The sequence below is a fragment of the Musca autumnalis genome, unplaced genomic scaffold (genome assembly GCF_047663935.1).
Source record: "Musca autumnalis isolate F117 unplaced genomic scaffold, ASM4766393v1 scaffold_4, whole genome shotgun sequence".
NCBI classification, from domain to species: Eukaryota; Metazoa; Arthropoda; class Insecta; order Diptera; family Muscidae; genus Musca; species Musca autumnalis.
The window spans coordinates 217,792,663-217,816,775 of NW_027411977.1; the positions used below are offsets into that span (position 1 = coordinate 217,792,663).

A 24,113-nucleotide genomic window follows, 5' to 3' on the forward strand; every position below is an offset into this window, starting at 1 on the left:
AGATAATGCAAACTAAAGTAAAAAGTTAGAGATCCACGGCAGGCAGCGCAGAAAATTGTTAACGAAAAAACCTAATCTAAAAACATAAACAAAACAATAGAAAAAAGAAAACAAAACCCAATAAAAAATAGCAACAATTGTTGGCTGTAAAAAATCTTATGAATTTCGTAACAATTCTGGCCAAATTGTGTGGACAAAAAGTTTTTCGTGTCTGCCAGCAACGGAGGAGATACGTATAAAAAAACCTATTAAAAACGCAAGTGAAGGCTACACAAAAAAAAAGAAACGACTTTAAGGCAGTGGTTTGGTTTTTGGGGGAGAGACACACAACAAGCAGCAGAAAGCAAATGAACGACACTATTGATCCGTTTTTGTAAAAACTCTTTTTTTACTTTAGATTTTGTTGAATTTTTTCAATTTTTTTCTTATAATTAATTTCGGAAAAAAGAAAACGTGCATAATAAGACGCTCGCGAAAAGGTGTTTTTCGACAAAGATCCCCTTTTTTCTACAAAAAAGGGGTTCCAGCCATATAAAGAAAATAAGCAACCAACAAATAACAAAAACAACTTTTTGTAAAAATAAATTTACACTTGGACGACGACACATATAAGGGACCATCAATCATGATGAACAATTACAGTAACATGATGATGGGCGAACAGTTTCGCAAAATGGATTCAAACTATTCGCCCAAATCATCGCCACATGGTGGACGATCACCCGTAGTCTCACGTCAAGATTCATCGGGTACATTAAAGGCCACAATATCGCTGGGGAAAACGCCAACGATAATCCAAACGGGACCATTCTATTCGATGAAAGAACCACCGGGGAAGGGTGAGCTGACGGGCGATAAAGATCTCATGACTGAATATGGTTTACATCATACACTAACAAAATTTAAGGATAAGAAAGTCAAAGAATCACTGTCCTCATTTTTGCCCAATCTGCCAGGAATATATGACGGCATGAATAATTTGGTAAGAAGAAACAAAAGAAAAATATTTTCAATAATTTATATTAAGATAATATTTTTTAATAATGTGTATTTTGTTTGTGATGACCTTGAAAAACAAAACAAAAAAATGGATTTCTGGAAATGGGTACATACATCATCTATCTACCTACACACCTGCCATAGAGAGGAAACAAAGGCTAGCTGCAGGAATAAAAAGTGGTTGTATAGATTTTTCGTAGAAGTTGAAAGAGGCGTAAAAAGAAAGGATGCAAAAAAAGTCACTATTTGGTGCTTACTCACATCTTTGAAGTGATGTTAGGCATGATTGTGAAATTAGAATACATTGGAAAATAGTGTCTGGCTTCTTTTAATGCGCCTTTATTATTCAAATGTTGGAAAAATCTATCTTTTTTTCCAACTATAAAGTAATAATGGATTCCACGTGTCAACTATTAAGACATAACTTGGGTACAAGTTACTAATTTCAGATTTACCATATTTCAGATATTTACAATCGTTCCATTCCATTCGGATTGTTATACTTAGGATTTTCTTTACAAGTGTTGAAATTGGGTCATTATTGGTAGATTTCTGCACGATATTTGTTCACGTTGCTAATCATTGCAATAAGATCTATCATTGGCAAATTTTTCACCAAACGTACACAAACAATTATTCCGGCTACAATCTCAATGAACAGTTAAACCTTCCAAATATATGCTGCGATCTCTCATGCATTTTACTGTAAATAGACGACCGATAGTCTTCACTACCTATCCACATGGCTCTGAAACATGGGAAATCCCATTATTAGGTAATCGCAACCATGGTGCAGTGGTAAGAATATCCGCAATGCAATCAGAAGGTCTGTGGTTAAATTTCTGACCAAAACATAAAACAATTTTTGTGGTAGAAAATCCCTTCAGTGCAATGTTGGCCACATTTCCTGAATAGTTCACTCATGAACAACTTCTCTAAAAGTAGTGTCGTAAGATAAAAAGTAGATCAGGTAAAGCACTATTTGAACTCTGGAAAATGTTATGGTTGCTGACGAACTTGTCTCGTAGAGCACACCTGGAGTGTGAGGGTGAAGTTTACAGTTCCTTACAGATATACTCTAAAAACCATTTTGACCTCCAATCTGCCAGAATTTCGCCCAGAGGACTACAACAGGGTGTGCCAACTTCATAGGGAAGCGAAAATTTTTCCTGTGCATCAACACAGCCAGGTGCTGTCGTCATCATCGCTGCCACAATTTGCAAGCTTGTTCCACTTTGGCACATCTGGAGAGCTCTTCATGACCTAGATAAAGAGGTCTAAAGGTGCAAGCGGGAACATTTAGATCAATGTGTCTGTTGTTGTTGTTGTAACAGTGTTTTTATTATGTTTATATGTTCGTTCCTCTGTTCAATCTGGCTCAGGATGTATCTCCAGTTCCAGAAAAATGGCTGCTTCGATGGGATGTAGCCACAGATCCACTGGAGTTAGATGGGTAGGTTTGGCGTGGCAGTATAAAAAGGTGTTGTGTGTCGAGCGGGCCCATGCCGCATACTGGGCATATGTCTTGCACGGCGCGATCGATTTCCGCCCAATACGAATTTAGGCGACTGCAATATCCCGAGCGTAGTTGAGTCAAAACTACTATGGTTTGTCGTGGCAGCTGACGCTCCTCAGCGGCGATAGATGGAGGATGTACTCCGAGTACTTTATTCACACTATAATTGCTTAAGGCCTTGGCAACTGCGTCCGTTCGAATGCAATTCAATCCTGCTTGATATGCTTGTTGATCTAGGGGTTCTCTCCTGTATCGTCGGACCTCACTATAGAGCATGTATATCCTTCCTGATCTCCCTGAATGGGCCGGGCCTACCCACAAGATGGTGATTGGGATGGCTCACACGAGGTACTCCAAGCAGGTACTGCGACGAAAGCATCTCATTGTGTTGCTTTACAGGAAGAATTTTTGCCTCCTCATGTAGATGGTCCACTGAAGATTTGAGGAGTCACCCTGTCGCTGTTCTCAGGGCGGCATTCTGGCAAGTTTGAATCTTTTTCCAGTTCGTATCACACAATCTCGGGGACCAGACTGGAGCCGCATAGCTTATCACATACCGAACTATCGCGTTATACGTGGCCAAAAAGGTTTCTTTATCTGCACGGCCAGGGACTTGAGGACCTAGTTCCTACTTTTCAACTTGTCGCAGATAGCTGTGGCGTGTGCGCACGACGTGAATGTAGTGTCGAATGTGACCCCTAAAATTTTAGGGCAGTTTGTGGTCGGAATTCTGCTACCGTCGACCACGACATTCAACTCACGTCCAAATTGCGCTGTCCATGTGGTGAACAGAGTGGCTGTAGATTTTGTGGCGGAAATCTGCATATTCCTCGAATGGAAAAAGGTGGTAAGATCGGTTAAATAGTTGTTCAGTCTCTCACAGATGTCATCAGGATAGGTACCCGACGCCAAGATCGTGTAATCATCCGCATACGTCACGATCTCAATGCCGTCTGGACGGGGTGGAATACAGGAGAGGTAGAGGTTAAACAGTTCCGGAGATATCACCCACCTTGGGGAACTCCCTGTTCCATTCTACGAGGTTTGGACTTCTTATTCCTGAATTCCACGTACGACTGGCGTCCACACATATAGTTCACTATCCAACGTTTCAAGCTTGGCCGGAGGGTTGTCTGCTCAATGTCCTCAAACAGCGTGGAGTGCCTGACTGTATCAAAGGCTTTTGATAAGTCAAGCGCCACCATCACTGTTCTATCGCACGGCCGTCTCTGGTTGAGTCCTTTACAGATATATGTGGTAATGGCATGCAGCGCTGTTGTCGTGCTGTGCTGCTTAGGGAATCCATGCTGATGATCGGCAACTTGATAGTTATTTCTGATACTGGGGAAGAGCAATGCCTCAAGTGTCTTTGCTACGGGCGACAAAAGCGAAATCGGTCTGTACGATTCACTTTTGCTGGCATCCTTGCCTGGCTTCCATAGTGGGACCACCCTGCCCATTTTCCAGATTTCGGGAACAACGAGGGTGGCTAGCGACAAGTTGAAGACTTTGGTGAGATACTCGACTCCCGGCTCATCCAGCTGCTTCAACATTACCATGGAGATTCCATCAGGGCCCAACGCTTTGGATGATTTAGCGTTCCTGATGGCATTGGCAACATCATCCATTGTAAATTGTGGTGGTTCATTCTCGGCAGGAAGAGATCTGATGCGACGTAATACTCTTCTCTTCGCCCTGTCACTCTCGGGATGCTCGACAAACTGTCGATAGAAATTACTTGCGCACCTCTTCGGGTCAGTCAACGTAACGTCGCCAAACGTGACTGAGGTCCTATCTTCCCTTCTTCCAGGGTTCGAGAGTGACTTAACCGTTGCCCACAATTCACCTATACCGGCTCCATTGTTGCAGCTCTTCAGATGATTTAACCATTTGTTCCGCTTATGCTCGCCGACCAGCCTGTTAACTTCCAGTATCAGCTCCCTGACTCTGGGGTTATTGGGGTTGATACGACGAAGCTCATCACGCTCATTTCCTAATCCCGTCGCTGACAAAATTTGAACTTTTGCATGCGAACAGGTGTCGTGTGATGTACGTTGATTGGCCACATTTTGGGTACGTGTCTGTTATCTCAGAATTCAGGAGGGAGAGCTAACTATTGTGGTATCTAGAGATACCAGACCGAAGTTGAGATAGTATCGATCTGATCTTCCTAAGCAGAACCCACTCATCCTCGCCTATGGGTGGGGGTCTCCCGTCGAGCACAACACTGCTCGTGTGTGATGAGATGTGGTCTTCTACAACCTCCACTCCCGAACATCTATTGCATCTCATCGAAGTTTGAGTGTGGTCGATGCGGATGAGACAAAGTGAGCACCAATAAATTGGTCCTGGGCTTTCCTCCGTCCCGGCATGGACCAAAAGAATCCGGAGCAGGCATACCGGGATATGCTGCTCCCAACACAAAAAAAAAAAAACGATACAAACATGTGTACACACTGAGGTTGCAGCCGCTGGTCGGAACACCGGTGTTGTGTGGTTAAGGGTCAATCCGGTATTGAAGAACCTGCCGCCATGGGATAGCAGGATTACAACCACTAATTTAAAGTCGGACTTCTTGGGGGAAAGTAGAGTTGTGATTCTGCGTTTCCAAATTGATTTGAAAACCCTACATCTTGGTTTCTTGTGTCAAATCTCGTTGACCTTATTCCGAAAGCACTATTCACCATGCACAAGGGTGGCTTAACATCGAATGACACCGCTCTGCTACAGACCACTTTATTTGTCGGTCTGCTATAATTACTCTACCGTCCGAAGTAATTGATCTAGAACGCTATATTTTGCAGTTGGAAGATTATATTGTCCCCTCCATATAACGGTTTTTGGTATTTTTATTTTATTTTGAGGATATTATCTACATTTTCTAATCTAATTAGCTGTAATTTGGCATTTGAGGTTCCTAGCGGTCACAACACCTCTCCACTAATAATTGTCTACATCGATCCAGGGGGGTTACTCTCTATTGCGATGCGTTAGAAAAATGCGATGCGCAAGGAAATTAAATGCGTCTCTAATACGTTTTAGTATCTCCTTTCGCCATTATTTTTGTTCCTTTTTTCCTTTCTGGCACCGCCGCAATCTGTAATACAAAAGCATATGTCAAAATCGTGTTTTAACGCAAATATCTTGCGTTGACAAAATACCAAACGCAAACGCATCGCAATACAGAGCAACCCCCCAGGTTTTGGTTTAGTCCCCATATAACGGTACTTCCCGATTTTCGGTATTTTGGGAATTTTAGCTACATTTTTTTCCGAACTACTACCTCTAGTTTGACTTTTGAGATACCATGTGATCATAAAACATCTCCACCAAAAATTTTTAATATAGGTTAATGTTTTGGTATAATCCCCATTTAACGGTACCTTCGAGAATGACGGTACCTTCGAGAATGGTATAGCCTCCATAGAGCGGTACCTCCCGATTTTCGGTATTTTGAGGATTTTAGCTATAATTTTTAACCAAATTAACACAAAACATTTCCACCAAAAAATTTTAACATAGGTCCACGTTTTGGTGTAGCCCTCATATAACGGTACTTTCCGATTTTCGGTGTTTTGAGGATGTTAGCTACCATGTTTAGCCGAACTACCTCTAATTTTACGTTTAAGGTTCCCAGAGGCCACAAAACATGTCCACCAAAAATTGTTAATATAGGTCCATGTTTTGGTATTGTCCCCATATAACGGTACTTCCCGATTTTTGGTATTTTGAGGTTCATTATACTCTACACCACACTGTGGTAAGGGGTATTATGTCTTTGTGCATTTGTATGTAACATACAAAAGGAAACGAAATAGACCTATAGTTCCTTTTGGGGATATACATATAATCACTTTCTGAGTCGATTTATGCATGTCCGTCCGTCTGTCCATGTATTTTTGTTCGCAACGTACAGGTCGCATTTTTTGTCCGATTCAGCTGAAAAGTGGGGACTACAATTTTTTAGCCATAGGAAGAACGATATTGCTTTTGGTGAAAACCGGTTCAGATTTGGATATAGCTCCCATATATATTTTCGGCCGATTTTACGTATTTTCTGTAGCACACACACTATATATGTCCGATTTCGATGAAATTTGGAACGTGTGACTGAATTTGGTCTACAAATAAGTGTGCCAAATTATATCGAAATCGGTTCAGATTTGGATATAGCTCCCATATATATTTTCGCCCGATTTCACGTATTTTCTGTACCACACACGCTATATATGTCCGATTTCGATGAAATTTGGAACGTGTGACTGAATTCGGTCTAGAAATAAATGTGCCAAATTATATTGAAATCGGTTCAGATTTGGATATAGCTCCCATATATATTTTCGCCCGATTTCACGTATTTGCTGCACCAAACACCCTATATACGTCCGATTTTGATGGAATTTGGAATGTTTGACTGAATTCGGTCTAGAAATAAGTGCCCCAAATTATATCGAAATCGGTTCAGATTTGGATATAGCTCCCATATATATTTTCGGCCGATTTCGCCTATTTGCTGCACCAAACACGCTATATAAGCCCGATTTCAATGATATTTGGAATGTGTGACTGATTTCGGTCTGGAAATAAATGTGCCAAATTATATCGAAATCGGTTCAGATTTGGATATAGCTCCCATATATATTTTCGCCCGATTTCACGTATTTGCTGCACCAAACACCCTATATACGTCCGATTTTGATGGAATTTGGAATGTGTGACTGAATTCGGTCTAGAAATAAGTGCCCGAAATTATATCGAAATCGGTTCAGATTTGGATATAGCTCCCGTATATATTTTCGGCCGATTTCGCGAATTTGCTGCACCAAACATCCTATATACGTCCGATTTTGATGGAATTTGGAATGTTTGACTGAATTCGGTCTAGAAATAAGTGCCCCAAATTATATCGAAATCGGTTCAGATTTGGATATAGCTCCCATATATATTTTCGGCCGATTTCACGTATTTGCTGCACCAAACACCCTGTATACGCCCAAATTAGATGAAATTTCGAATGTGTAACTGAATTTGGTCAACAAATAAGTGTGTCAAATTGTATCGAAATCGGTTCAGATTTGGATATAGCTCCCATATATATTTTCGGCCGATTTTACGTATTTTCTGTACCACACACGCTATATATGTCCGATTTCGATGAAATTTGGAACGTGTGACTGAATTTGGTCTAGAAATAAATGTGCCAAATTATATCGAAATCGGTTCAGATTTGGATATAGCTCCCATATATATTTTCGCCCGATTTCACGTATTTGCTGCACCAAACACCCTATATACGTCCGATTTTGATGGAATTTGGAATGTTTGACCGAATTCAGTCTAGAAATAAGTGTGCCAAATTATATCGAAATCGGTTCAGATTTGGATATAGCTCCCATATATATTTTCGGCCGATTTCGCGTATTTGCTGCACAAAACACGCTATATAAGTCCGATTCCAATGATATTTGGAATGTGTGACTGATTTCGGTCTGGAAATAAATGTGCCAAATATCGAAATCGGTTAAGATGTGGATATAGCTCCGATTTGTATTTTACATGTTCACAGTGGTGTAGGGTATCATATAGTCGGCCCCGCCCGACTTTTATCCTTTCCTTACTGGTTTTTTGATCGAACTACCTCTAATTTGACGTTCACAAAACATATCCACCAAAAATTGTCAACATAGGTCCCACCCTTGATATAGCCCCCATATAAAGGTCCAGTTTGAATACCTTTTCAGATATATTTGCTAACTTTATTTAGTCATTTGGGATAATTATTCAATTTTAGTTCAGAACTTAACGCATTTTTTACTTGTTTTTAATTAAATTTATTTATTCAACTTGCAATTCAAAGCCATTTGGTCCATACATGTGGTTCCTATATGTACACAGGAATTACCTTTTTTTTAAAGTTTTTAAAAATCTTAATTTTTTTGTTAGTTTTTTTGTAAGACAACAAAATCCTTCAATAATTTCTAATCTTTTCTCTACGAATGGTATTTTTTCAGCTTCACGTAAAGACATGAATGTCCTTTGAAATTATGGCTGTCACTTGAAAATCATGGAGATTTCACTAATAAAAAATGTTCAATGTTGTTGTTTTAAATAATTTCCTATCTTTAAAAATTAAGAAACTCCAAGCTGTTTGTTTACTTTTCTTTGTATTTAATGTCGATTATGATAATCCATGGGAACCAATAAAGATTTTCAGAATTTTTTCCAATAAAAATATGAAGTTGTTTTTATTTCCTTGTTTTCTTCCTTTATGATCGTTAGATAAGCAAATTTTAATATTAATAAAAATTCTTTGAAGGCAGTATTAGAGACTCTTGTTAGATACCACTTTTAAAGTATCTATAATTTGATTTCAAAATATTCTAAATATGAAATCAAAAACATTGTCACTTAATGAGTTTAGCTTAGCGCACAACACGTGCTTTAATAATGGCTTAGTAAATTCTCACACAATTAAAAAAAAAAAAAAACATTTTTGTTTTGAGGTCAAGGTCGATCAAATTTATTGTTGGGGTATCTAATTCAGAAACATGATTCTAACGTTGTTTGGTTGATATAATTGCAAGATAAATATATTTAAATTACAAACTAAATTCACAACCAAATGGGGATTTCAAAAAAAAAAAAAAATGTTTATTATTTCAACTTAATGTAGAAAAATCAACTCTAACTCTACTACATTTTGCTAAAGATTGATATTCCTTCCTCAAATCCAATGGCTTTCATAGGTCTTATATTATGTCTAAGAACAATCCCCTTATTGTATAATATCTTCATTAACATGACTAGCAGCGGCCACAATATATTTTACCACATGCATGGAATATCGACTAAATTGTTTTTACTCGCTTCGATCTTTTTTTCCACCAGCTATTAAACTAAAAATACTTTTGATATTTTTTAAGGCAATATGTCACGTTTACATGATAATTTCTAGGTCGCTTCGAGTAGTCGTCAATGTCTCTTGGGAAATTTTGTTTAGAAATAGTTTTTTTTCCAGTCTTTAAGCAATTATGCTCTTCAACAAGAATTCCAAGTTTTGTTTACCTCATTATACTCACATCTAAATGAAACAAAAATTTGTTTTGATTTTTTTTTTCTCCTCTTGTACTTTTACTTTCACTTTTCTCTATTCTCTTTGTTGCACGTGCCTTTTGTTGTTGTAACATCACCACAAAATATTGGCATTTTTTGTTTCTGTCGACGTGTGTTTTAGTTATTTTTGTTGTTTGTTACAAAACATTTAATATTGCCTAAGAGAGGGAAGCTTCTCCTATAGGGTGTGCCATACATTTTTGACTGCTTTCCCCATGAAATAAGCTTCTTGCATCAATGTTAATTAAACCAAATGAAATAGAAAGATTTCTATGAAAAAACCAGTAAGGAAAGGATCAAAGTCGGGCGGGGCCGACTATATGATACCCTACACCACTGTGAATATGTAAAATATAAATCGGAGCTATATCCAGATCTTAACCGATTTTGATATAATTTGGCACATTTATTTCCAGACCGAATTCAGTCACACATTCCAAATTTCATCGAAATCGGACATATATAGCGTGTTTGGGACAGAAAATACACGAAATCGGCCGAAAATATATATGGGAGCTATATCCAAATCTTAACCGATTTTGATATAATTTGGCACATTTATTTCCAGACCGAATTCAGTCACACATTCCAAATATCATTGAAATCGGACTTATATATCGTGTTTGGAGCAGAAAATACACGAAATCGGCCGAAAATATATATGGGAGCTATATCGAAATCCGGACCGATTTCAATATAATTTGGCACATTTATTTCTAGACTGAATTCGGTCACACATTCCAAATTTCATCGAAATCGGAAATATATAGCGTGTTTGGTACAGAAAATACGTGAAATCGGCCGAAAATATATGTATATGGGAGCTATATCCAAATCTGAACCGATTTCTATATAATTTGGCACACTTATTTCTAGACCGAATTCAGTCAAACATTCCAAATTTCATGAAAATCGGACGTATATAGCGTGTTTGGTACAGAAAATACGTGAAATCGGCCGAAAATATATATGGGAGCTATATCCAAATCGGAACCGATTTCGATATAATTTGGCACACTTATTTCTAGACCGAATTCAGTCAAACATTCCAAATTTCATCAAAATCGGAAATATATAGCGTGTTTGGTACAGAAAATACGTGAAATCGGCCGAAAATATATATGGGAGCTATATCCAGATCTTAACCGATTTTGATATAATTTGGCACACTTATTTCTAGACGGAATTCAGTCAAACATTCCAAATATCATTGAAATCGGACATATATAGCGTGTGTGGTACAGGAAATACGTGAAATCGGGCGAACATATATATGGGAGCTATATCCAAATCTGAACCGATTTCGATATAATTTGGATCATTTATTTCTAGACTGAATTCCGTCACACATTCCAAATTTCATCGAAATCGGACATATATAGCGTGTGTGGTACAGGAAATACGTGAAATCGGGCGAAAATATATATGGGAGCTATATCCAAATCTGAACCGATTTCGATATAATTTGACACACTTATTTGTAGACCAAATTCAGTTACACATTCGAAATTTCATCAAATTTGGGCGTAATACAGTGTGTTTGGTGCAGCAAATACGTGAAATCGGCCGAAAATATATATGGGAGCTATATCCAAATCTGAACCGATTTCTATATAATTTGGCACATTTATTTCTAGACTGAATTCGGTCACACATTCCAAATTTCATCGAAATCGGAAATATATAGCGTGTTTGGTACAGAAAATACGTGAAATCGGGCGAAAATATGTATGGGAGCTATATCCAAATCTGAACCGATTTTCACCAAAAGCAATAGCGTTCTTCCTATGGCTAAAAAAGTTGTAGTCCCCAATTTTCAGCTGAATCGGACAAAAAATGCGACCTGTACTTTGTTTACAAAAATACGTGGACAGACGGTCAGACGGACAGACAGACGGACATGCGTAAATCGACTCAGAAAGTGATTCTATGTATATCCCTAAAATGAACTATGGGTCTATCTCGTTTCCTTTGCATGCTACAAACTAATGCACAAAGACATAATACCCCTTACCACAAGGTGGTGTAGGGTATAACAAGTAAGAAAAGTCTATAGTCGGACGGAGCCGACCATGGGATACCCTATACCAGTATCCCTGGACAATCGCTCTCCACGGAACTTCTTTTCAATGATTGTGAAAATTTAATTATCAAATATCAGAGATGTAATGTATAACACTTATGACCAAAACCAAAAAGTTATCTAGCATAACAAAGACATTTTTGTAGCAGGAAAGGAAAATTTAGTTCACACAAACTAAAATGTAATGAAACCCACTTATGTAGTACTACTACTTCCGTTGTTTAACCGCAACGTTATTGAAATTTTTACCAATTTCACATAAAAGTTTCAGTCCATTTAACCCGCTAAGTATTACCTCATCTTCAGGTTGGTTTGTACGCTTCTTCTTCATCATAAACTCAAACTTTGTTTAAAATTTTGCGGGTTACTATTTTGACCTACAGAGCCGCTACAAAATTGGTTAAAATTTTGTTTTTCGTCCATTTCATCCCTTGAACATTTCACGATCATCACCAAAAACTAATCATTTCTATTCTGGCCCGAACCCAACCTCCTTAAAAAATTCGTAACAATCGCTCCATAATTGCGGCCTAAAACTTGTTTACAATTTTTAATGGACGGACACACATCGCTAAACGCTTTATCTCGTCGAGATATGACGAATATTTCGTGGTGTTACATAAACTTTTGGAGGGACCATATGTAGCATGGGATAAAAATGTGGTTCTCTACACAGAACCCATTATATATTAGGCAGTAGGCCAGTTATCAAGCAAACACTTTATTGCAATTTGCATCAGAGGAAAGGTCAGTAGTTTTTTTCATTTTTATGTAGGCTACTTTGCGAAATATAGGGTAAGTGCACCTAATGTCGGCATGTACCAGTAGTCGGCACCTTTTGAATTTGAACTCAAATAACTAAAAATTAAGAAAACAAAATAGGAAAATAACCTTAAAAATGCTTCAACAATATTGTCAGCTAACTTTATATACAATTTCATTGAGCTAGGACCAATTATTTTATCGAAATTTAAGTTTTTGTCAGTGAGGGTTTTTCACCACAACCGAAAATGCATGTTTCTTAAGAAAAAAATTGTGGAGATGTTAACCTTATAAGCTCTTTAATTATTTTAAAATGAAGACATTTTCCACAACATTTTTGCTTTATAGGTAGAGAACAGTTTAAAGAACACTTCAGAAAAAAAAAATTTTAAAAAATATTTATAATTGTGCAATTTTTGCTGATGCCGACTTTAGGGACAAAAAAATATAAAATTTGCCTGTAGTCGGCATGGGGTTATAAACATTGATTTTTATCGATTATTTTTAGCTAAAAATTATAAAAAATACTTAAGAAATACTTTAAATGCTAATTAATAAAAAATAGTTTCAATTTGAAAGAAACTTTAGCGATTTTAAGCAATATTAGCCATGATTTGAAGTACGTACGCAGTACGCAGTATTTCACTTAAATTGTATTTTTTGCATGTTGAATTGAAATAATCAAAAAAATTGTTTATGTAATCTAAAACTACACAAAATAACGAATCATAACAACTTAAATTCAATTTGATTGGACATTTAGACTCTGAATGACATACGGCTGAAGATACGAGAATCCTTAAAGTGCCGACTACTGGTGCACTTACCCTATATGTCCTCAAGGAATTAAAATATCGACCAAAAATAAAATTTTTATATTTTTCATACAAAAGTAATGGTCCATTTCACCCGCTAAAGAATATCAGATCATCATTCAAAATTGTAGGCATCTTTTTCGACCAATACTCTTACCCCGTGCAAAATTTCGTGACTATTGATGTATAATTGCGACTTCTAGCGAGTTTATTATTACACTACAAACAAATAACGGAATATATTAGGCTGTAACTCTGTTATCTGATCATGCACACCAACATAATTGGCATCAATTGAAAGGTCAAGCGTTCCACTTTCAAGTATACGTCACTTGTCCGGAATGTCTCTTCCAGGAATTAAGATATAAGCTGTATATTAAAAATTTTCACAATTTTCACACAAAAGTTTTGGTCCATTTAACCCTCTAAATATTATCCGATCGCCATCTCAAATTGCAAGCTTCTCCTTTGTGATATACTCTTACCTTATTTAAAATTACGCGTTGATCGGACTAATATTGAGACCTACAGAGCCACTAGAAAATTGGATAAATATTATGTTTTTGGTCCATTTCACCCGCTAAATATTTTACGATCATCACCAATAAGAATAGGGATATATTCTGATCTGAACCCAACCTCCACACAAAATTTCGTGACGATCGGTCCATAATTGCGGCCTGGAGCGTGTTTACAATTTATAATGGACAGACGGACGGACGGACGGACAGACACACATCTCAAAATCGCTTTATCTCGTCGAGATATGAAGATTGGTATCCACATTGGGGGTCTCCGACGAATATTTCGCGGTGTTACATGAATTTTTACCAAAACAAACTTATAATACCCTTTTCCACATTGTGGTATAGGGTATAATAAATAGAGGCTCCACTGGAAACTCGATGTATGCATTTGTTGTATAGATTACAGCAATATAACAAGGTGATTTGGGAATAGGGCCACATGGAACTCCTTACACAAGCTTCATTGGAGTTTGTGGGAACTTTTAGCTAATTATTATGACTACATCGTCACCTTATCCAATGGCTTTAACTCGTAGTTTAACAAATTCCTTAAGCATTTCGTTTATCACTAGAAAGGCCACAGTTGTAGTGATAAGACACCGCCAACTTGTGACATGCCCCTTGACAGAGAGCCCCCTTTGACAGACTTTCAAGTGAAACTCCAACCGATGTGTGAATTTATTATACTGCTGCTAAGCATTCTAAGTTTGTGAATCACATCTAAAACATAGGTTATTGGAAGATTTTTGATCACCTCAAAAAAAAAAAAAAAAAATAAATAAATAAAAATAATAATCTATAACCAATTTTGTTGACATTTATTATATCTACAGTAAACTTCTGATCTGTGATCTATTGTGAAATTTTATGGAGAACATATTTCCCATTAGGACTAACCTAGTAGAACATAGGTTGGTAGGAGATTTTGCATCAATTCCAGTATCTTAACCTAAAAATGAGTATTTTCTACAGCTAATTTTTAGATCATGCTTTTCAGTATATCTATTATATCCACATTGTTCCTTTGTTCGTTGACCCATATTAAAATTTAATGTAGATAATTCTTCCCATTGGGACCAACCTTTTAAAATAAAGGTTTGTACGAGATTTTATAACGATTCGGAAACCTTAACCTCAAAAAATGTACTTTCGTAATAAATTTTGTTTGTGAAATTCAATATAAATCATATTTCTCCTTGGGACATACCCTCTAAAATGAAGGTTAGTGGCAGACCTTACAAAAAGTATTTTGTCTATAAACAATTTTGTTGATCACATTTTATTGATATCTATTATATATACAGCAAACTTTTGTTCTGTGACCTATAGTTTAATTTTCTGGAGAACATATTTCCCATTGGGACTAACCCCCTACAACTAAGTTTAGTGGGAGATTTTGTATCAATTCTATTATCTTAAGCTAAAAACGAATTTTTGCTAAAGATAATTTTAAATAATTATACCCTCAGCCTTTAGGCTAAAGAGGGTATTTACACTTTGATACGACCAAAAATGTGCCTCATCGAAATAATGGTTTTAGACCCCAAGTATGTTTGTACGATATCCGTTTCAGACAATTTTGAGTAGATCTAGCAATGTCCGTCCGTCTGTCTGTCTGTCCGTCTGTCTGGCTGGCTGGTGCGCACGATAACTCTCGTACGGATCAATCGATTCGGTTCAAATTTTGAAATTTCTACCAACTTAGATGAGGTTCCAATATGGACTCAATCTGTAAACTCATTCGAGTACCTCCCACACAAAATTTCGAAAAAGTTCAGTTTAGGACCTGCTCTCGAATCGCCTTGGTTTTTGTGGTAACATCTTGTATTCACTGTCCCCTATACGAAGGTACAAGTTTCCTCAGGGGCAAGTCCATACTTCCTGAAAAAATAGCCTAAAAGTTAAAAAACAAACCCTATGACACCATGTTTATGGGTGGAAGCGCAAGATAAATTTCGAACTGATATGCCGATTCCGGCCAAAATTTGGCCTTCGTAATATTGTTTCCAAACTTAGTTTAAGTTCGTAGATAAGCCATATCGGTCCACTCCTTCAGGTACCTACCCCACAAAAGTTCAAAAATATTCGGAAAAATTGTGCGCACGATAACTCTTGATGGTAGTGACCGATTTGGTCCATACTTTACACATTCTCATAATATCTACCAGACATAGATCAGGTTCGAATATGGACTATATATGTCCACTCCATCCCGTACCTCCCACACAAAATTTTGGATAAGTTCACTTTAAGACCTGCTATTGAATCACATTGATTTTTGTTGAAGCAACTTACATTCGCTGCCTCAATTACGATGGTAAAAGATGTTTTAGGGGCAAGTCCATACTTCTTGAGAAAACAGCCCGAAGGGTGTAAAAACCCCCTATGACACCCCCATGGTCTGTCTATGTCGGTCCATTCCTTTAAGTACCTTTTCCGCAAAATTTTTGAACTTTAATCCTAATCAACATTTTTGTCGGTTCATACGACCAAAATTGTGAAACCCCTAAATACATAAGTTTTTTGTGAAAAAAGTGTTTCAATTTGCACAGGCTGAGGGTATATCTCTGTCGGCAAAGCCGACTGATACTTTTGTACTTGTTTTTTCTTGATATATACTATATCTACAATCGTCTTTTGTTCGGTGACCATAGCAAAATTTAATATAGATCATATTTTTCATTGGGACCAACCCTCTATAAAAAGTTTTATGGCAGATTTTGCAATGATTCGAATATCTTAACATAAAAAAGTATTTTTATGACAAATTTTGTTTATCACATTTTCTTGATATCTGTGAATACCTACATATATCTTTTGTTTGGTGATATATAGTGAAATTGAATATAAATCATATTTCTTCTTGGGACATACCCTCTAAAATGAAGGATGGTGGAAGACTCTATACCGATTCCATAACCCTAACCTTACAAAAAGGATTTTATCTGTAAACAATTTTGTTGGTCACATTTTATTGATATCTATTATATCTACAGCAAACTTTTGTTCTGTGACCTATAGTTTAATTTTCTGGAGAACATATTTCCCATTGGGACTAACCTCCTACAACTAAGTTTAGTGGGAGATTTTGCATCAATTCTATTATCTTAACCTAAAAAAGAATTTTTGCTAAATATAATTTTAAATAATTTTTTCTTGATATATACTATATCTACAATCGTCTTTTGTTCGGTGATCATAGCGAAATTTAAAATAGATCATATTTTTCATTGGGACCAACCCTCTACAATAAAGATTTGTGGCACATTTTGCAATGATTCGAATATCTTAACATAAACAAGTATTTTCATGACAAAATTTTGTTTATCACAATTTCTTGATATCTGTGATACCTACAGATCTCTTTTGTTGGGTGGCATGTAGTGAAATTTAGTATAAATCACATTTCCCTTTGGGATCTATCCTCAAAAATTACGATTTCTGGAAGATTTTGTACCGATTCCATAACTGTAACTCGAAAAAGGTATTTTATCTAAAACTATTTTGTTGGTCGCATTTTCTCGATATTTGTTATATCTACAATAAAGTTTTGTGTTCTGTGACCTTTAGTGAAATATTACGGAGAACATAATTTTCATTGATTCCATAAAATGAAGGTTTGTGGGAGATTTTGCACTGATTCGAATACCTTAACCTCAAAAAGTAGAGGTATTTTCGTTGTAAATTATGCTTATCATATCATCTGTCATATATACAGACATATTTTGTTTGGTGACCTCATGTGAAATTTAATATACATCACATTTCCCCTTGGGACTTGCCTTCTAAAATGATAGTTGTAAAAGATTTTGTGCCGATTCTTTAACCGTAACCTCAATAAAGGATTTTATCTATAAGCAATTTTATAGGTCATTTTTTTGATATTTATTATATTTACAGTAAACTTCTGTTCTGTGACCTATAGGGAAATTTTATGGAGAACATAATTCCCATTAGGTCTAACCCTCTATAACTAAGTTTAATGATAGATATTGCATCAATTCTATTATCTTAACCTAAAAAAATATTTTCTACAGCTAATTTTTAAATCATACTTTTCAAGATATATATATTATGTCTACATTGTTCCTTGGTCCGGCGCCTATGGGGAAGTTATTGTAGATAATATTTTTCATTGGGATTAACCGCCTAAAATGAAGGTTTGTGGGAGATTTTGCACTGATTCGAATACCTTAACCTCAAATAGTTGTAGGCTTATCACAATTTCTTGATATCTGCCATATCTGCAGACATCTTTTGTTTGGTGACCTCAAGTGAAATTTAATATGGATCACATTTCCCCTTGGGACCTATCCTCTAAAATGGTGGTTTCTGGAACATTTGGCACCGATTCCATAACTGTAACCTCAAAAAAAAGGAGTTTATCTTTAAGCAATTTTGTTGGTCACATTATCTCGATATTTATTATATCTAGAGTAAACTTTTTTTCTGTGACCTATAGTGAAATATTATGGAGAACATATTTCTAATTGGGACCAACAATCTAAAATGAATTTTTGTGGGAGAATTTATTATTTATTTATTTCGAATATCTTAACCTCAAAACAGTTATTTTCATGAACAATTTTTTGTTTATCATATATAATCTTGATATGTGGCATGTCTGCGGGCGTTTTTATTCAGTGACCTGTAGTGAAATTTAATGTAGATCATATTTCTCATTGTGATCAAGCCTCTTAAATGAAAATTTGTGCATGATTTTGCACTGAAACGAAACCTTAACCTCAAAAAAGTATTTTCGTGAAAAATTTTTTTGATCATATTTTTTTGATATATGTCATATCTACGGGTGCAACCGTGGTGCAATGGTATGCACACCTGCCTTGCACGCTGAAGGTCGTGGTTTCGATTTCCCGGCCAGTCAACATCAAACACTTTTCAACGGTGGCAAAATACCCCTCAGTAATGTTGGCGACATTTTCTGTGTATTTCAGCCTTGTACAACTTCTCTACAAGTGGTGTCTTAGACACGCCGTTCTGACTCGGCGATAAACAGCAGGTCCTATATCATTAAGCTAATATGAATCGGTGTGCACACATTGATGTGAGAGAAGTCTCCCCTGTCCCGCCTGGGATGTTTGGGGACAATTATTATTATTAATTATTATGCCATATCTACATACATCTTTTGTTCGTTTACCTATAGTAAAATTTTATTAAGAACACTATTTCCATTGAGACCAATTATCCAAAATTAGATTTATTGTATATTTTGCAGCAATTCGCAAACCTTAACCTAAAAAAAAAGGAATTTTCACGACAAATTTTGTTTATCATGTTTTCTTGATATCTACCACATCTACAGACTACTTTTGTTCAGTGACCTTTAGTAAAATTTGATGAAGAACAAACTTTCCATTGGAGCCAAACATTTAAAATGAAGATTTGTTGGAGATTTTGTCCTGATTCTAGTCTCAACAAAGTTGTTTTCATTACCAATTTTGATTATTGTAATTTCTGCATATCTATCAGATCTGCAGACATCTTTTGTTCCTTGACCCATTGTGAAATTAGATGAAGAACAAATTTTCCCTAGGGACCAACTCTCTAAAATGAAGGTTTGTGGGAGATTTTGCATTGATTCGAATATCTTAACCTCAAAAAGTGGTTTTTATACCCTCAGCATTTATGCTAACGAGGGTATATACACTTTCATACGGGCAAAATGTGCCTCATCGAAATAATGGTTTTAGACCCCAAGTATGTTTGGACGAAATGTGTTTCAGACAATTTGGAGGAATGTGCGTCCGTCTGTCTGTCTGGCTGGTGCGCACGATAACTCTCGAACGGATGAACCGATATGGTCCAAAATTTGGCTTTCGCAATATTTTTTCCAAACTTAGTTTAAGTTCGAAGATGGGCTATATCGGTCCACTCCTTCCGGTACCTCCCCCACAAAAGTTCGAAAATGTTCGGAAAATTTGTGCGCACGATAACTCTTGAAGGAAGTATTCGATTTGATCCATACTTTGCACATCGTGAATTATCTACTAGACTTAGATGAGGTTCCAATATAGACTCAATAGGTCCACTCCTTCGGGTACCTCCCACACAAAATTTCGGATAAGTTCATATTAGGGCCTGCTCCCGAATCGCTTTGGTTTTTCTTGCAACAACTTTTATTAATAGGCCCCCATACGACGGTACAAGTTTCATCAGGGGCAAGTCTATACTTCCCGAGAAATTAGCCTGAAAGATGCAAAAAGCCCCTACGACACCGTGTGCAGTGGATGGAGCGCAAGATAACTCTCGAACGGATCGTTTAAATTCGAAGATAAGCCATATCGGTCCACTCCTTCGGGTACCTCCTCCACAAAAGTTCAAAAATGTGCGCACGATAACTCTTGAAGGGAGTGACCGATGTAATCCATACTTTTCACATCCGAATATATCTACCAGATATAGATCAGGTTCGAATATGGTATATTTGTCTACTCCTTCTGGTACCTCTCACACAAAATTTCGGATAAGTTCACTTTAAGACCTGCTCTTGAATCACTTTGATTTTTGTTGAAGCGATTTGTATTCGCTACCTCCATTACGACGGTAAACGTTTTTTTAGGGGCATATTTCTTAGGAAAACAGCCCGAAAGGATTAAAAAATCCCGATGTCACTATATGTGGCGGTCGGAGAGCACGATAACTCTCAAACTGTTCAACCGATTCTGTCCAACATTTGGTCTTCGTCATATTATATCCAAACATAGTTTCATGGGGCAATACCGGTCCACATCTTCCAGTACTTCTCCCCAATATTTAAAAAATGTCAATAAAATGCTAGGACGATATCACTTGAATGGGGCAACCAATTTGGTCCAAACTTTGGATCTCCTAATATTTTGTCAAAATTTAGTTTAACTTCTAAAATGGCCCATATCGGTCCTCCCTAAGGGTACCTCCCACACAAAAGTTCAACATTTGTGTTGTAGTGCAGTTAATTCCTGATCCACATTTTTGTCGGCAAGTTCAAATGTCCCAAAAGGGCCACAAAATTCTGAAGAGACCTTAAAAACATTCGATCTGTCCGTAGGCGAAAGTTTCACTTCACATTGGCTGAGGGTATATATCTGTCGGCAAAGCCGACTGACACTTTTTTACTTGTTATGATTAATTTTGTTTACCATATTTTCATGATATATCTAGCACATCTACAGACATCGTTTCTTCAGTGGCCAATAGTAAAATTTGATGAAGAACAAACTTTTCTTTGGGAAAATCATCTAAACTTCAGGTTTCCTTAAACAATTTGCAGCAATTTAAAAATCTTAATAAGTACCATAATCCCATAATCCTTTGGGTATTTGGGTATTTGTGAACCATAGATCTCCTCTAAGGTAAAGAAGTCATAACAGCCTTACCATCTTAATAACTTTTTGCCAGTAATTGCTTATTTAGGATTTTTCATATATAAAAAAGCTGTCCCCTGAACAACATTTTGTGGTGTCAGCAATAAATATTTCTTTGTTTAATATCTTTGTTTGTTAGCACAAATGAAGAATTGAGCTTAGCTCTGTTTTTGTTTTGTTATTCAGCTGCTTTAAGGTTTAAAAGAAGGGTTAAGATTGAAAACGATTTTATGGGGAAAGAAAATAAACACTCGATTTCAACCTTAGTTTTTAATTGGATCTAATCTAAAAGTTTGGTGGCAGAATAATTTCTGGAACAAATTGAATACTCTACCAGCTGGGGAAAAAATCTGAACATTTTTTTTAAATTGTAAGTTTTTCTAAGTAAACGGCCTTCGGCCGGGTATTTGAGACTTTCTCCTATGGACAGGAGCCAATTTAGGGCACGGGAACAATTTTTTTTAATTTAAAATTTTTTTCTTGCTTTAACGAGGGAATTTTCGGAACTTCAAAGGCCCATATCTCGGGAAGTATGGACTTCCCCCCAACAAACTTTATATTTTTGTAATCAGGACGTAAAGATCTACCTGTGGTAAACATCTCAAATTTATCCGCCAGCTGGTAGAGTATTCAATTTATGCCTAATTTCTTAATAAAAGTTCTAAAACTTTACAGAATTTGTTCTCATTATGACAATTTTCATTATCATTTCCTTTTCTTATAATTTTCTCTTGCAGGAAAACAGTACATTACGCAGTGTCATTGATAAACCCCCCATAGGAGGTAAAGAGCTATTGCCTTTAACCTCAGTACAATTAGCTGGTTTCAGATTACATCCCGGACCGGTATGTTTTACTGTCACAATTTATTCGAATTTGTTTATATGCAATTATTAATTTTATTTTCTTTTATTTTTTTTTTTCTAGTTACCGGAACAGTATAGAGCCTTCAATACAATACCCGCACGTAAACATAAAAACAAACATAAAAAACATAAACACAAAGATGGCCAACAGCCGCCCGAAACAAATCTAATGGGTGAGTGGGCTAGCTATTGTCACCGCAGCCGCATAGAAAGCATTAACAATAAATCAATTTTTGAACTATTGTTGTTGTTTTTGCTTTCGTTTTGATATTTGATTCAATAATCACACTGGAAAACTAATCATCCATCCTCCTTACAGATTCTTCCGGTTTAGAGACTTATGAGAAAAAACATAAAAAACAAAAACGCCACGAAGATGAAAAAGAACGGAAAAAGCGTAAAAAGGAAAAGAAACGTAAAAAGAAATCTCACAGTCCAGAGCCACCATCATCGGGCGGTGTATCGCCCATGTTGGGTGGTGGTCATTCACAGATGGGCGGTATGATGATGGGCGGACCAGCGGCCATGTCAACGATGCAGGGCGGTGGTGGTGCCGTTGGTATGGGTGGTAGTAGCAGCCTTCAGGGCCTGGCGACGGGTCCAAATAACCCGCTGGGGCCTGGTTCAGGTGTCACAAATATGTCAGGCCCTGGTGGTATGATGATGCCTCAACATGCTTCTTTATTTTAGTTTAAATTTTTATTATTTTTTAATTATAAACAAATTAAGTCATGTTTTATGATTTTCTTTTAGGTTGAAATTTTGTTTACAAAGAAAAAGAAAAAAAGAACATAAATAGAAAAGCAAGAAGAAGAACTATTATGTTGTATTTCCCCCCACACAAAAAAGAATAACAATTTTTTTAGTTTTTGCCCCTAATTATTATCCTCAAATATCTGCCCCACTATCACAGTTACTGTGTATGTTAATATGGTATTAAGCTAGAGACACAGTAGCCAGTTTGTCATTCCCAAAAAAAAGAGTTTTAGATAAATTCTAAACCAAACACCCTTTCTCCTTTTCCTATCCCTCCCCTCCCAGCTTTCCCTTTGGCTCCGTTATCCGTTGTTATAACAAAAGCAAACCAAGAAAAAGATCTTCCATCGTGTGTTGTTTTATAGAATCTACACTTTCCTTTTCCCCACCCCCCTCTTTAACTTTAATAATTTTTCTCACACTTAACCAACTGCCTAGTAGTTTGTTTTTTAATTTTATTTTTATTATATAGTTTTCTTAGCACCACCCAAAAAACCATTTGGTCTGCCTTCCTTTCTTCCTTGGCTCCTTGTTTTCACAAGTTTTAGTTAACTTTCGTTTTTTTTTTTTATTAAATAAAAAATTGTAATATTTTTTTCTTTTGCTTTCATAAAACTTTAGCAATTAAGGTTTAATAAACACACTTTTTTATGAAAAATTTATTATAAAAACAAAATACAAAAAATATATTATTTAGTTATTTAAGAGTTGTATGCAAAACAAAACAAACAAACAACAAAAAAAAAGAAAATAATGATAATTAGAAATTTAACAGAAGGAAAAGAAAAAACAAAACAAATAAAAAAAAAATCAAATAATAAATTAAATTTATAAAAAAAATGCAAAAAAGTACAATTTTGTTTGGCTTTAATTAATTTGATAGAATTAAAAGATAGATATATTGGGGTATATATTAAAGATTGAAGATTCCTTCTTGAGAACACCCTTAGTGGAATTTGATGCAGAATATTTTGTTCATTAGCAGCTTTTTTCAAAAATTAAGGGCTCGAAAAATGTTATTTTGCTAAGAAATTTGCTATATCTACAGACTTGTTTTATTCGCAGGTCTATAGTGAAATTTAATAAGGATCATTTTCTTCTTTGGAACCAACCCTCTAAAAATAAAGTAAGTGGGAGATCTTCAAATTTTTCTAAGACTTAACCTCAAAAAGTTTTTTTTTTGTATAAATAACTTGTTGGTCATGCTTTTATATGTATCTATTATATCACTGTTGCTTTTTATTCGCCACCCTAATGTTAAAGATAACCTAATTCCCATTGGTATTTGCAGATATTGCATTAATATTCCA

The 24,113-nt window shown here is 36.2% G+C and overlaps 1 protein-coding gene across 1 annotated transcript; it reads left to right on the forward strand.

Annotated features, from left to right (window-relative positions):
- LOC141402645 (mediator of RNA polymerase II transcription subunit 19-like) lies at window positions 1-23,652 on the forward strand. Its single transcript, XM_073984342.1, has 5 exons — window positions 1-256; window positions 398-982; window positions 21,920-22,027; window positions 22,109-22,220; window positions 22,367-23,652. Exons 2-5 carry the CDS (start codon window positions 626-628, stop codon window positions 22,735-22,737), a joined length of 948 nt encoding a protein of 315 aa, XP_073840443.1. The 5' UTR covers window positions 1-256; window positions 398-625; the 3' UTR covers window positions 22,738-23,652.
- The last annotated feature ends 461 nt before the right edge of the window (window positions 23,653-24,113 follow it).

Excerpts from the sequence above, each read along its gene's own strand:
- LOC141402645 (XM_073984342.1), top strand. The coding sequence starts at position 626 with ATGATGAACAATTACAGTAACATGATGATGGGCGAACAGTTTCGCAAA. Across the intron at positions 983-21,919 it reads ATGACGGCATGAATAATTTG|GAAAACAGTACATTACGCAG; the intron begins GTAAGAAGAAAC and ends TTTCTCTTGCAG. Across the intron at positions 22,028-22,108 it reads TCAGATTACATCCCGGACCG|TTACCGGAACAGTATAGAGC; the intron begins GTATGTTTTACT and ends TTTTTTTTCTAG.